At 42.9% G+C, this 15,342-nt stretch overlaps 1 protein-coding gene across 2 annotated transcripts in view; it reads left to right on the top strand.

Moving 5' to 3' along the window:
- Positions 1–15,342, top strand: part of BLTP3A (bridge-like lipid transfer protein family member 3A) — an 83,181-nt gene that overhangs the window by 24,727 nt on the left and 43,112 nt on the right. For both annotated transcript variants that reach the window (XR_013416470.1, XM_015136171.3), the window contains exons 2-4: positions 6,647–6,809; positions 6,911–6,949; positions 8,329–8,420. Coding sequence is in view for 1 of the 2 variants with exons in the window: in XM_015136171.3 (XP_014991657.3) it covers positions 6,647–6,809; positions 6,911–6,949; positions 8,329–8,420 (294 nt within the window). In the remaining variant the exon portion in view is untranslated. The remainder of the gene's footprint in view (positions 1–6,646; positions 6,810–6,910; positions 6,950–8,328; positions 8,421–15,342) is intronic.

The raw sequence follows: 15,342 nt of genomic DNA, 5'->3' as shown, positions 1-15,342 counted from the left end.
ATAAGGCAGTATGCATTTTTTGTTGACTCCTAAAAGTAAACTCATAAGTGAAAAAGCATATATATGTTATATCATTATTACAGTCACAGGAGAACCGCTCATGGTGGTCCAGCAGACATGCATGCAGCATCAGCAGTCCTTCGAGTGCTTGAAGAACTCTTGGTTGTTTAGTGTTGTTCAGCTTTTGGTGATTACTTGCTTGTATTGTTAATCTTAGACCTGATGGCACAGTATCCTCTGTGGTCTCTTGTCAGCATGTTGCTAGAGACTGGGTGTCACTGCTGGAATGGTGGTAAATTAGCCCTGGACCTACTTAAGAAAAAGTTTGTTAATCTGGTTGAGTTGGTGAAGTGCAGAAAGGTTTTTGATGGAGTTACACTATTAACTTTACCAAAAAAGTTTAGATGTATTCCTCTTACACAGGTTAAGCAGTGTATGGTAGATTATAAAAAGTGAAAGAATGTCCTCCAACCACGTCTGAGATACCTTATAAATTTATTCTGTGCCAAGTGTGTTTTGGGGAAACTTCATAATATTAAAATATTAATAGAAGTAAAAACCAGTGAGCACACCTGGGTTCATACTACCTCTTCTTGCCCTGTCATCTGGGGCAAACTGCTTCATATCTGAACCTCATGCTCTTCCTCTGAGCAATGGAGATAATAATGCATACCTCATGTGTGATATTGCAAAGATTAATTGAGATGTTATGAAGACCCTTTATTCAGTGCCTGGTGCAAAGTAAAATGTCATTTTTATTCGTTGTTTGGTTTTGCTGGTCCAGGCCAGAGAATAATGCCTTTTCCCGCTTGGGGTGTACAAAATAAGTTGTTTTTTATTGGTTCGTTTGTTTGTTTTGAGACAGAGTCTTGCTCTGTTGCCCTGGCTAGAGTGCAGTGGTGCAATCTCAGCTCATTGCAACCTCTGCCTTCTGGGTTCAAGTGATTCTCCTGCCTCAGCCTCCCTAGTAGCTGGGATTACAGGCATGTGTCACCATGCCTGGCTAATTTTTGTATTTTTAGTACAGACGGATTTTCTCCATGTTGGCCAGGCTGGTCTCGAACTCCTGACTTCAGGTGATCCTCCTGCTTTGGTTTCCCAAAGTGCTGGGATTATAGGTGTGAGCCATCGCGCCTGGCCAAATTATGTTTTAAAAATGAAATTTTCTTTTAGCTGACAAAAGGATATTGATCTGGTCCAGCCTATGGGGCAAAAAGACATACAATTATTATTTTGTTATTTGTTTGTTTCTTTTGAGACAGAGTCTCGCTTTGTTGCCCAGGCTGTAGTGCAGTGGTGCAAACTTGGCTCACTGCAACCTCTGCCTCCCGGGTTCAAGTGAATCTCATGCCTCAGCCTCCCAAGTAGCTGGGATTACCGGCATGCCCCACCTTGGCCTGGCTAATTTTATTTGTGATTTTTTAGTAGAGATGGGATTTCACCATGTTGGCCAGGCTGGTCTCGAACTCCTGGCCTCGAGTGATCTGTCCACTTTGGCCTCCCAGTGCTGGGATTACAGGTGTGAGCCACCGTGCCCGGCCTGCATTTTAAAATAAGCATTCCGAAGTAATTAAGATCCATGTGATCAGAGGACCATAGTTTGAGACGCATTGCCCTAAAAACTGGCAAGGTTAGGATGAAATGTAATACAATCTGATATACTTTTTTTGTTAAGGCTTGAAAAATACATTTATTTATATGGAACTGTAAATAGAGTTAGATTTTGCAAAGAACACAACGTAGAAATTAGATACGTAGCACTTAGTATAATCACTCTAAGAATGTCAGTGCTAGCTAACAGTATAACTTATTCTTGACTGTGTTTATGTTTTATTTTATCTGAAGTATGTTTCTCTTTTTTCAGAGAAGTAGTCAGTTTGAAAAGGTCCATCTCACTTTCTTTTCTTTAAAAGTGGCTGGGCACAGTGGCTCACACCTGTAATCCCAGTACTTTGGGAGGCTGAGGTGGGGGGATTGCTTGAGCCCAGAAGTTCCAGACCAGCCTGGGTAACAAAGGGAGCCCCCGTCTCTACAAAAAATAAAAAAAAATTAGCTGGGTATAGTGACATGCACTTGTGGTTCTAGCTACTCTGGAGGCTGAGATGGGAGGATCACTTGAGCCCCAGGAGGTTGAGGCTGCAGTGAGCCATGATCACGCCACTGCACTCCAGCTTGGATGACAGAGTGAGACTGTCTCAAAAAATAAAATAAAAATGGCTTTTTATTATACGAAAGAGCAGTTTATCTTAGTAGTTCTCAGCCTTTTCTCCTTACTCCTGCCTCTCAGAGGGATCCTTACTCCCATCCCTGACAGTGGCTCATTTCTGCAAGAATTCTCAGCTGGGGTAGAAAGGTAACATCTTATCAGAATCTGTGTGGTTGGAGAGGAGGAGACATGTAGTTGTAGTCTTCAAAACTCGTTCTGCTTGTTAAAACATTCTTATCTTTCTAAGACTAGTAGTACTTCTGAAGTATGTCCCGCCCCAATTTCTGGATTGATAACGGCTTCTCTGGACCGCTTAAGATTAGAGGAAGGATTGCTAGGACAGTAGAAGGAAATAATTATAATATTTTATTTAAATACATAAGAGACTTGAAAGCCTGCCTGTGCCTAGTGATTACAAATAATGTTGAGTTCTGTTTTCTGCTTTCCCTTCTCTCAGGACTGTCTCCTCAGAGTTCTTAAGGGCATGCACTATCTTCCTTTACTTCCTTTTGTTGTTGTCTTATTAGGAAGTATGTAGATGAGTTTATTTCTCCTTTGTACCCCAGTCCTATTTTCTTGTAGATAGCCATTTGTTTAGGAAAAGGACTGAAAAGCCATTTCTTTCCGGAAGAGAAATAATCACCTTCCCTCTGTGGCAAGTTGTTTTTAGAGGAAAAGAACCATATATTGAAAACTTGTCTTTTTGGTTCAGAGAATAGAGTTAGTTCATACTCAGTAAATGTAGATTAAATTTTTTTAAGTGAATTAAAATCAGCAGAAGTATGTATAAGGGCCTGGGATTTTATTTTACCGTATTTAGAAGCTAATTATTAACTCCTACTGTTTCATGGATGCTGGCAGAACACACAAGACTTCTGGATCAGAGACAAAGGACTTTATTACTCACAGCCTATTTTTCATGGCCCAGCAAGCAGCATTCCTTGCCCCCAGAGTCCTATGAGAGTGACACGAATGGGTCCAGATGGATGCCTGCATATGTGTTATAGGAATAGAACACTGAGCTTGGGGAATCCACTGCTTTTATAGTAAATGGTAAGCAGGCCTGTTCTTTGTCCTAGTGGGAGAGATTATTTCCTTACTCAAAGCTGTTCTCTGCAAACACAATCCTGAGAAGAGGCCTGAGTAAGAAGTGGTTAGGACCATGCATTATTGACAGGCCCAGCAAGATGTGTAGGATTAAGAGAGACCCATGGGGCTGGGCACAATGGCTCACATCTGTAATGCCAGCACATTGATAGGCCGAGGCAAGTGGATCACTTGAACCCAGGAGTTTGAGACCAGCCTGGGCAACATGGCGAAACCCTGTCTCTACAAAAAATATAAAAATTAGCCGAGCGTAGTGATGTGTGCCTGTAGTCCCAGCTACTAGGGAGGTTGAGGTGGGAGGATAACCTGAGGCCAGGAGGTCGAGGCTGCAGTGAGCCATGATGGTACCACTGCACTCCAGCCTGGGTGACAGAGTGAGATCCTGTCTCAGAAAAAAAAGAGACTTAGTGGAGGAATAGCATTCCCAACACTAAGTACGTAAATAGACAATTGATAGAAATCTTAGAAAAATTTGTTATAAAATATTTGCCCTACAAAAAGGTATGGAGTAGCATAATGAAAAGCCATACAGTCACCTCTCAACTTGAGAAATAAGCGTTATCCATACAGTTGAAGCTTCCTGTCGACCCCTCTCCTTACCCCACAGGTAAGCACTTTCCTAAATTTGTCATCATGCCAGTGCATTCCTGTGTATCCCTTAATATCATACAGTATTGTTTTGCATGTTCACAAACTTCTAAAAATGATTTTTACTATCATTTAAAAATTGTTAAAGAGCTGTTTTCATAGTACCTTCTTAAGCACTTTAGAAAAACATTGCAAAGATAAACTTTGGCACGTCATGATTTTATGGTCCAAGGAAAAGCAAAATCACTAAAACACAGTTTAGTAAAAGGAAAAGATACATATAGTGAAAAAAGTTGGTAAATATATAGGTATGTAACTCTAAACTGTTAGCATCTAATATATGTAAACACAAAGTATAGTTAAGTTTGGTGGACAAAATACAATTCATAATTGGGGTGAAAATAGTGACTATGAGAGGCAGCAGCAGTGAATTACAGGAGTGAGATTAATTTAGACAGTTGGTCTTACAGGAGAGAGGGTTATGCTATGAGGAACTGGTCTTAAATTGATCCAGCCACAAAGATGAGAGAAGGGAACTGGGAGTAGTTAGCCAGCAGGGCAGTTAGCTAAGAGATAGGTGGGCCAGCATTCTGTTGGGTCACCATTTGGATTAGGAAGAATGGCCAAGACTAAGCCCCTTACCTTGAAGAGCTTAATCTAATTGAGCAGGAGTGGTTATATTATGTGTTTGAGAATCAGAGAACATCCCAAGACTCTGTCATATGATTATGAACTAAACATGCCTTACAGATTCCAGGAATGGAGAATAAAAGAGTTTAATGTGAGTTACAGCAGTGAGGGAAAGAAGGCCTCAGGGAGAAGTCTCCAGTTCAGCCTTGCATGGCAGATAATGGTGTGGAGGGAAAGGGAATGGCTGGTGAGAGCACAGGAGGGAGGACTGGAGCAGTGAGGAACAGTGAGAGGACTGGCCTGTGCGAATATTTTATTTCAAGACCATTTGACCGATAGAGTTTCCTGTGGTCTAGATTTTGCTGATTGCACACTTACAGTGTAGTTCAGCAATTTTCGTCTGTCCTCAGTATTTCCTTCAAATTAGCAGCCGGACGCAGTGGCTTGATGACATTCAAGTTTAGTCTCTTTGGGAAGACTATAGAACTGGTTGTTCTTTTTTCATATCAGTAAAGATATGTGTAGGGGTCTGGGATTTCATTTTGCCCTGCTTTAATAAGCCAATAATTAGCCTGTTACTGTTTCACATCCTTAACTTCATGTAGCTCTCTCTTCTGTTATTTCAAGTAGTGCTAAAAAATATAACAGCTTGCTTCCTGAGATAATAGGTCTCTGTTCCCCTCCCTTACTTTTATCTAGACCACCTCTTTTCTTCATTTCTGTCATCCCTATCTTGCTCATTTTTAATTCTTTTCTGTGTGGGAGTCCTTTCCGAGGAAGGAGCTTGGGAAGGTTAGTTTCATGAGTTTATAGGACTAGACTTCTCCAGCTCCTTGGGGTCTCACTAGGGATCCCTTGCAATGGACAGTGTCAGTTACTGTGTCAAATCAGCCCCCATTGCTTTTCATTTAATAGTTGTTGGTTATCTTGGGATTCTTCTGTTCTCAGTTGTCAGATGCCCTTTTGCTTCCCTCCACTTTGTTCTGGACAGCTGGATAGCACTTAATGTCTTGTGGCTGTTGATGTTTTTGCCCTACCCACTTGTCTATGGGGATTTATGAGGATACTTCATCTTCTATTTTGTTTTAAATGTTATTCATGGACTTTCTGTGTTGTTATCTAGTTGCTCTGTCTGGTGTTTGTTTGTTTTTATAATGGGTCTTGCTCTGTCATCTCAGGCTAGAGTACAGTGTCGTGATCACGGCTCACTGTAGCCTCAACCTCAGCCTCCTGAGTAGCTGGGACTACAGGCATGCACCACCGTGCCTAATTTTTGTTTGTTTTCTTGTGGAGATAGGGTCTCGCTATGTTGCCCAGGCTTGTCTTGATCTCCTAGGCTCAAGTGATCCTCCTGCCTCAGCCTCCCAAAGTGCTGGGATTACAGGTGTGAGCCACCACGCCTGGCCCTCTGGTTTTTTTTTGTTTTTGTTTTTGTTTTGAGACAGAGTTTTGCTCTTGTTGCCCAGGCTGGAGTGCAATGGCATGATTTCAGCTTACTGCAACCTCCACCTCCCAGGTTCAAGCGATTCTCCTGCCTCAGCCTCCGGAGGAGTTGGGATTACAGGCATGCGCCACCACGCCTGGCTAATTTAGTATTTTTAGTAGAGACGGGGTTTCTCTATGTTGGTTAGGCTGGTCTCGACTCCCAACCTCAGGTGATCCGCCCGCGTCGGCCTCCCAAAGTGCTGGGATTACAGGCGTGAGCCACTGTGCCTGGCTCCCTCTGTCTGTTTTTATGTGAGGGTTCAGAAATATCGAAAGACTACATTGCCATTGCTACAGCTGTTGCCCCAGAATGCTCATCGTAGGTTCTTTAGTAGGATGATGACACAATCATAAGTAGAATCATAGGTCTCACAACATCTTTTATGGTGTAGAGATAGTGTGGTCCAAGTACATTTGTTCTGGCTGGTCTGAGTACGGTGTTGTTTACAACTAATTGATCACAACCAGTTACAGATTTCTGTGTTCCTTCACTCCCACTGCTTCACTTGACTAGCCTTAACAAATGTTCTTTAATTTTTTCTTTTCTCTAGATTCAGAAGTGTTTTGGCCGTAATACCCAGTTAGCAGATTCCCATGGAAATAATAGCTTCTTATCATTACTCTTTTCAGGTTCACTAAGAATCTTTCCCCAGACAAAATCAACTTGAGCACCCTGAAAGGGGAGGGTCAGCTGACCAACCTGGAGCTGGATGAAGAGGTTCTACAGAATGTACTGGAGCTGCCCACCTGGTTAGCCATCACTCGGGTCTACTGCAACAGGGCCTCCATCCGGGTGAGAATGAGGGTCGGAATGCTGCTGTTCTCTTCGGCCAGCAGGCCTGCCTTCTGGAGGGTCAGCTACCACAGCCCTGAGACTTTGCTTTCCTCTTTCAGATCCAGTGGACAAAGTTGAAGACACACCCAATTTGCTTGGTAATGACCTTTCTTGATTGCAAGTAATCAAAGGGGGGTGGCCAGGGTAGGCTTTTAGAAGATGAGGGAGAAAATGATAGGCTAACCCTTTTAGGACTGGGGGGTGTCTCCTTATGTCCCTGTGAGCTTCTCTCTGAGACAGTGTGACTGTTGTCTGGGCTTATTCTGGAACTGCTGTGTGGTATAAGATTAGCACTGGGACACAAGACCCAGGACTTCTCAGTTATTTTCTCGGTTTTAGTGTAACAATTATGGCTGCCTAGGCTCTAACCTTAGACTTTCCTATTTTCCCTTGAAATCTTTTTTTTTTTTTTTTTTTTTTTTTGAGATGGAGTTTTGTTCTTATCACCAAAGCTGTAGTGCAATGATATGGTCTTGGCTCACTGCAACCTCTGCCTTCTGGGTTCAAGCGATTCTCCTGCCTCAGCCTCCTAAGTAGCTAGGATTACAGGCATGCACCACCATGCCCAGCTAATTATGTATTTTTAATAGAGACAGGGTTTTGCCATGTTGGCTAGGCTGGTCTCGAACTCCTAACCTCAGGTGATCCACCCGCCTCAGCCTTCCAAAGTGCTGGGGTTACGGGCGTGAGCCACCGCGCCTGGCACTCCTTGAAATCTTGACAGAGGAAAAATTAGAAGTTTGGTTTGGGCTGGGTGTGGTGGCTCATGCCTGTAATGCCAGCACTTTGGGAGGCAGAGGTGGGTAGATCACCTGAGGTCAGGAGTTCAAGACCAACCTGACCAACCTGGTGAAACCCCATCTCTACTAAAAGTACAAAAAATTAGCCAGGTGTGGTGGTGGCGGGTGCCTGTAATCCCAGCTACTCGGGAGGCTGGGGCAGGAGAATTGCTCGAACCTGGGAGGTGGAGGTTGCAGTGAGCCGAGATCACCCTCCAGCCTGGGCGATAAGAGTAAGACTCTGTCTTAAAAAAAAAAAAGAAGAAGAAAAAAAAAAGTTTAGTTTGGATTGACTGTTGAACGATTATCAGTTGAGGGTCCTTCAGAGGCTGGACAATGTGTGTCTTTATCCCCAAAACTGGAATCCCCAGGAACAATAATATTCCTGCAACTTGGATTTGTGTTTTATCTTTTTGCTCTGAGTTCATCCCGTACTTGTCATGAGGTTCTGCTGCTAATGGAAATGGAAGGGGGAAAATGAGGACTCTCCTTGCATTTTAGTTTGTTCGTTCATTCGTTCATTCATTCATTCATTCATTCATTCATTCATTCATTCAGTAAATATTGATTGTCTGCCCACTGTGGGTATAGCACTTGACTAGGCTCTGGAGCACAGAGATGAATGACACAGTCTGTGCTGTCATTGTGCTATGTGTGTATTTGTGTAAATGCTTAGCTCTCCTTGACTTTTATTTCAGTGTCTGGATAAGGTAGAGGTGGAGATGAAGACATGTGAGGATCCTCGGCCCCCCAATGGACAGTCTCCCATTGCCCTTGCTTCAGGACAGAGGTTAGTTGCTTTGAATCCTGTTATTTCCAACATATTAATTGCTCTAGATCCCCTTTTAGTTAAAAAATAAAAACTTTTTATTATGGAAATTTTCAAACTTACACTAAAGTAGAGAAAATGGTATAAGAACCCCCATATACCCAAGATCTGATTTCAACAATTATCAACACTTTGTCATTCTTCTTTTTTTTTTTTCTTTTTTTTCCCGAGATAGAGTCTTGCTCTGTCACCCAGGCTGGAGTGCAGTGGTGTGATCACAGCTTACTGTAGCCTCGACCTCCTGGGCTCAATCAGTCTTCCTGCCTCAGCCTCCCAAGTAGCTGGGACCACAGGCACACATCACCATGCCTGGCTAGTTTTTCATAGCAATAGGGTCTCACTATGTTGCCCAGGCTGGTCTTGAACTCCTGGCCTTAAGCGATCCTCCCACCTCAGCCTCCCCAAAGCCCTGGGATTATGGATGTGAACCACCATGCCCAATGTTGTCATTCTTTTTTCTTTTTCTTGCCAGTTTGTGTATGTGTATGTATGTGCATGTGGACACTATAGTACTTGAAAGCAAATCTCAGAAACCATATGATTCCACTTGCAAAAACTTTTTTTTTTTTTTGAGATGGGGTCTCACCCTGTCACCCAGCCTGAAGTGCAGTGGTGTGATCTTGGCTCACTGCATCCTCTGCCTCCCAGGCTCAAGTGGTTCCCCACCTCAGTCTCTTAAGTAGCTGGGGCCACAGGCATGCCCCACCATACCTGGCCAATTTTTTGTAGTTTTGGTAGAGATGGTTTCACCATGTTGCCCGGCTGGTTATTAACGCACCTGCAAATACTTTCATATCATGTCTTTAACAGACAAGGACTGGAAAAAAAATATATTGCTAGCACATTAAAAATAACAGGCCGGGTGTGGTGGCTCACGCCTGTAATCCCAGCACTTTGGGAGGCTGAGGTGGGCATATCACCTAAGGTCGGGAATTCGAGACCAGCCTGGCTAACAGGGTGAAACCCCATTTCTACTAAAAATAAAAACTCCGTTTCTACTAAAAATAAAAAAAAAAACCAGCCAGCTGTGGTGGCAGGTGCCTGTAATCCCAGCCACTCAGGAGGCTGAGGCAAGAGAATTGCTTGAACCCGGGAGGTGGAGGTTGCAGTGAGCTGAGATCGCACCATTGCACTCCAGCTTGGGCAACAAGAGTAAAACTCCATCTCAAAAACAAACAAAAAACAAAAAACCTCACAAGAATTCCTTAATATCATCTAATGCCTGTTTCATAATCAATTTTCCTGAATTATCTCTAAAATATATATATATGTATACACATATATTTTTTCTTTTTTTGGTTTTGTGATAGGGTCTCACTCTGTCACCCAGGCTGGAGTGCAGTGGCACGAACTTGGCTCCCTGCAACCTCCACCTCCTGGATTCAAGTGATTCTTGTGCCTTGGCCTCCTGAGTAGCTGGAATTACAGGTGCCTGACACTGCACCTGGCTGATTTTTGTATTTTCAATAGAGATGGGGTTTTGCCATGTTGGCCGGGCTGGTCTTGAACTCCTGACCTTGGGTGATCCACCTGCCTCAGCCTCCTAAAGTGCTGGAATTACAGGTGTGAGCCACTGTGACTGACCTAAATATATATATTTTTTACAGAACAATATGGATCAAAAGAAGTCCATACTTTATATTTGGGTGATAGGCCTTTTAAAGTTCTTTAATTATATCCCACCACACACACATTTTTAAATATACTATTTATTCTTTGTAGGAATTAGATAATCTTTTCTAAAGAATTTCCCTTGTTTTGTATTGTGACTGATTGTATCATCAAGGTGTCATTGAAAATGTTTCTCATTTAATCTGGTAGATTTAAAGGCTTGCCCTGATTCATTTTGTTTGCTTTTGTTTTCTTGGTAAGAATACTTCCAAGGGGGTGAAAGGTCTCTCTCTGGCCTCTTTTCTTTTTTTTTCATTTTTGAGATGGAGTTTTGCTCTTGTCGCCCAGGCTGGAGTGCAATGGCACGATCTCCGTTCATTGCAACCTCCGCCTCCCTGGTTCAAGCGATTCTCCTGCCTCAGCCTCCCAAGTAGCTGGGATTACAGGCATGTGCCACCATGCCTAGCTAATTTTTTGTATTTAGTAGAGATGGGGTTTCACCATGTTAGTCAGGCTGGTCTCAAATTCCTGACTTCAGGTGATCCACCTGCCTCGGCCTCCCAAAGTGCGGGGATCACAGGCGTGAGCCACTGAGCCTGGTCTCTGGCCTCTTTTCTAAAGGCATTAATCCCATTAATGAGGACTTTTCCTTCATGAGCTAAACACCTTCTGGAGGCCTCATCTCTAAAACTGTCACATTGGGCTATTAGATTTCAACATATGATGAATTCTGGGGAAACATAAGCATTCAGACCATAGCACTGAGTAACATTATAGTGTATGGGTATACCACAATTGGTTTATCCATTCACTAGTTGATGGTCATTTTATTTCCATTTTTTGGCTATGATGAATAATGCTGCCGTAAACATTTGTATACAAGTTTTTGTGTGGTCATGTGTGCTTTTCTTTCTCTTGGGTAAATACCTAGTTATGGTATTTAGGGGAGGATTTAACTTTTTCAGAAACTGTCAAACTTTTCCAGAGTGGCTTACCATTTTATATTCTTTTTACATTTTGCATTCTTTCCACCTTGGCCTCTCAAAGTGTTAGGATGATTACAGATGTGAGCTACTGTGACTGGCCTTATATCCTACATTTACTCTTTCTATATATTTTTTTGTATGTCGTACCTTTACAGTCATTATTCTTCCTGATGTTCATATCTCCCTGTCTTTGGCCAGTTAGAGCCTTTCCAGGTGAGCTCCTGTGTCCTTTTGACAAGACCCCAGTAATCTTTCTGCTTTTAGGTAGAATAAGATGTTTGAGGATTCAAGGCCAAGCCAGGTGGATCATTTGAGGTCAGGAGTGGTAGCACGTGCCTGTAGTACCAGCTACTTGGGAGGCTGAGGCAGGAGAATCGCTTGAACCTGTGAGGCAGAGGTTGCAGTGAGCCGAGATTGCACCATTGCTCTCCAGCCTGGGCAACAAGAGCGAAACTCTGTCTCAAAAAAAAAAAAAAAGAAAGAAAGAAAACCAAAGAATCCAAGCCAGCACAATCAGCATAATTTAGAAAACACTTTATTGAAATATAATTCATATACCATAACATTCATCCATGTGAAGTGTACAATTCAGTGGTTTTTACTGTATTCACTGGGATGTACAACCATGACCACAATCAATTTTAGAACATTTTCATCACCCAAGAGAAACCCCATACGTATTAGCAGTCACTCCTCATTCTTCCCTGCCTTAGCCCTAAGCAACCACTCATCTACTGTCTATGTCTATTCTGAACATTTATATAAATGAAATAATATACTATGTGGTCTTTTGTGGTTGACTTCTTTCACTTAGCATAATGTTTTCAAGGTTCAGGCATGTTGTAACCTTAAAAAGGAATAAAGTACTGTTATATGCTACAGCATGGCTGTTTTATGTAAATGTATAGTCATTTGTGTCTTACTACTTTAGCTTAACATTATGTTTGTGAGAGACATCCATTTTGTTACATATATTTGTAGTTCATTCTTCCTCATTACTGTATACCATTCCATTACCTGCATATGCCACAATCCGTTTTGTTGTAGACGTTTCTAGTTTCTGGTTCTTTTTTTTGTTTCTTGAGACAGAGTCTTGTTCTGTTGCCAAAGTTGGAGTACAATGGTGCGATCTCAGCTCACTGCAACCTCTGCCTTCCAGGTTCAAGCGATTCTCACACCTCGGCCTTCAGAGTAGTTGGGAGTACAGGCATGTGCCACCACCACCACACCCAGCTACTTTTTCTATTTTTCGAGACAGTCTCACTATGTCACCCAGGCTGGAGGGCAGTGGTACGATCTCGCCTCACTGCAATGTCTGCTTCCCAGGTTCACGTGATTCTTCTGCTTCAGCCTCCCAAGTAGCTGGAACTATAGGTGCCTGCCACCACGCCTCGCTAGTTATTTATTTATTTATTTATTTATTTATTTATTTTTTATTTTTAGTAGAGACTGGGTTTCACTGTGTTGGCCAGGCTGGTCTTGAACTCCTGACCTCGTGATCTGCCTGCCTTGGCCTCCCAAAGTGCTGGGATTACAGGCGTGAGCCACCATGCCTGGCCTCTCCTGGCTAATTTTTGTATTTTTAGCAGAGACAGGGTTTTGCCATGTTAGCCAGGCTGGTCTCATCCTGGTCTCAGGTGATCCACTTGCCTCAGCCTCCCAAAATGCCGGGGTTACAGGCTTGTAGAACTCTTCTCTCTGATGAGTTTGGTGGTCAATCATGACTCCGTGTATTTGTCAAAACCCACAGAGCCAGCCGGGTGCAGTAGCTCACACCTGTAATCCCGGCACTTTGGGAGGCTGAGGTGGGCAGATCACGAGGTCAGGAGTTCGAGACCAGTCTGGCCAACATGGTGAAACCCCATCTCTACTAAAAAAAAATACAAAAATTAGCTGTGCGTGGTGGCATGCACCTGTAATCTCAGCTACTCCGGAGTCTGAGGCAGGAGAATTGCTTGAACCTGGGAGGCAAAGGTTGTAGTGAGCCAAGATCACACCACTGCACCCCAGCCTGGGCGACAGAGCAAGACTTTCTCGGGGGAAAAAAAAAAAAACCCACAAAGCCATACACCACAAAGAATGAGTTTTCCTGCATATAAGTTAAAAATATGTAATAAAAGAGAATAGTGCTGCTGTGAACCTTCTTGTATGTATATCTTGTGAACATATATATACGTTTCTATTTTATATACCTAGCAGTAAAATTGCTGGGTTATGGTTCTGTTTTTGTAAATATTGCTATATAGTTATTCGTAGTGATTGCACCAGTTTTCCCTCTAGCATTACATAAAAGTTTTAGTTGCTCCATATCTGGTATTGTCTATCTTTTCATTTTAATCATCCTGGTGGGTGTGTAGTTGTATCACATTATGGTTTAATTTATATTTTTCCAATGACTGGTTTATTGGAATTTTGGATATTGTCTTTCATAAAGCACTTGTGTAAGTGTTTTGCTCAATTATCTTTGGGTTGTATTTTTCTTAATTTGTAGAAATTCTTTGTATATTCTGAAAACAAGTACTTGGTTAGATACGTGTATTGCAGATATCTTCTACTCTGTATGGAATACTAAGATACTGATCACTCTTATTTTTTTTTTTTTTTTTGAGACGGAGTCTCACGCTGTTGCCCAGGCTGGAGTGCAGTGGCGCGATCTCGGCTCACTGCAAGCTCCGCCTTCCGGGTTCCCGCCATTCTCCTGCCTCAGCCTCCTGAGTAGCTGGGACTACAGGCGCCCGCCACCGCGCCCGGCTAATTTTTTGTATTTTTAGTAGAGACGGGGTTTCACTGTGGTCTCGATCTCCTGACCTTGTGATCCACCCGCCTCGGCCTCCCAAAGTGCTGAGATTACAGGCTTGAGCCACCGCGCCCGGCCTTAATTTTTTTTTTTTTTTTGAGACGGAGTTTTGCTCTTGTCACTCAGGCTAGAGTGCAATGGCACAATCTCAATTCACTGCAACCTCCACCTCCTGGGTTCAAGTGATTCTCCTGCCTCAGCCTCCTGAGTAGCTGGGATTACAGGTGCCTGCCACCACGTCTAGCTAATTTTTGTATTTTTAGTAGAGATGGGGTTTCACCATGTTGGCCAGGCTGGTCTCGAACTCCTGACCTCAGGTAATCCACCTGCCTCGGCCTCCCAAAGTGCTGGGATTACAGGCACGAACCACTGTGCCCGGCCCACTCTTAATTTTTTAAATTATTGAACAGAAATTATTCTGATGTAGTCCAGTGTATCTTTTTTTTCACTTTATGGTTAGCAATTTTTGTATCTTGTTTAAGGAATCTTTCTATCCTAAGGCAGGAAGAGAGTCTCCTATATTTTCTTCTAAAAACTTTATTGTTTGGCTTTTCACATTTAAATCTCTAGTCCGTCTTGGAACTGATTTTTTTTTTTTTGTTTGGTGAAGGTAGGCATCAATATTAATTTTTCTCTTTATGGATAGCTGCAAACTGACCATGCACCATTTATTGAAAAAACTATCTTTTTCACACTGCACTGTCACCTTTGTCATAAATCTAGTGACTCTCAGCATAGTTTTTGATTTATGAGTGAGGTTGAGGATCATTTTCTTTCTTTCTTTTTTTTTTTTTTTTTTTGAGACGGAACCTTGCTCTGTCACCAGGCTGGAGTGCAGTGGCGTGATCTCGGCTCACGCCTCCCGGGTTCAAGCAATTCTCCTGCCTCAGACTCCTGAGTACCTGGGACTACAGGTGTGCATCACCACATCTAGCTAATTTTTGTATTTTTAGTAGAGACGGGGTTTCACCATGTTGGCCAGGATGGTCTTGATCTCTTGACCTCGCGATCTGCCCACCTCTGCCTCCCAAAGTGCTGGTATTACCGTGTGAGCCCCTGCACCCGGCCTTTTTTTCTTTCTTTCTCTTTTTTTTTTTTTTGAGACAGGATCTCACTCTGTCACTCGGGTTAGAGTGCGGTGTCACGATCACAGCTCATTGCAGCCTAGACCTCTTCAGGCTCAGGTGATCCTCCTGCCTCAGCCTCCCAAGGTGCTGGGACCAAAGGCATGTACCACCGTACCTGGCTAATTTTTTCTATTTTTTGTAGTGACCAGGTCTCACTATATTGCTGGGCCGAGCTCAAACTCCTAGGCTCAAGTGATATGCCTGCTTTAGCCTCCCAAAGTGTTAGGATTACAGGCATGAGCCACTGTGCCCAGCGTTTTTTCTTTTCTCCTTTTTCTTTTTTTTTTGTTTTTCTGAGACAGAGTCTCACTCTGTCACCCTGGTTGGAGTGCAGTGGCGCAATCTTGGCTCACTGCAGCCTC

The sequence above is a fragment of the Macaca mulatta genome, chromosome 4 (assembly GCF_049350105.2).
Source record: "Macaca mulatta isolate MMU2019108-1 chromosome 4, T2T-MMU8v2.0, whole genome shotgun sequence".
NCBI classification, from domain to species: Eukaryota; Metazoa; Chordata; class Mammalia; order Primates; family Cercopithecidae; genus Macaca; species Macaca mulatta.
Note: the sequence above shows the minus strand (reverse complement) of the source record. Positions and strands in the feature narration are given on the sequence as shown.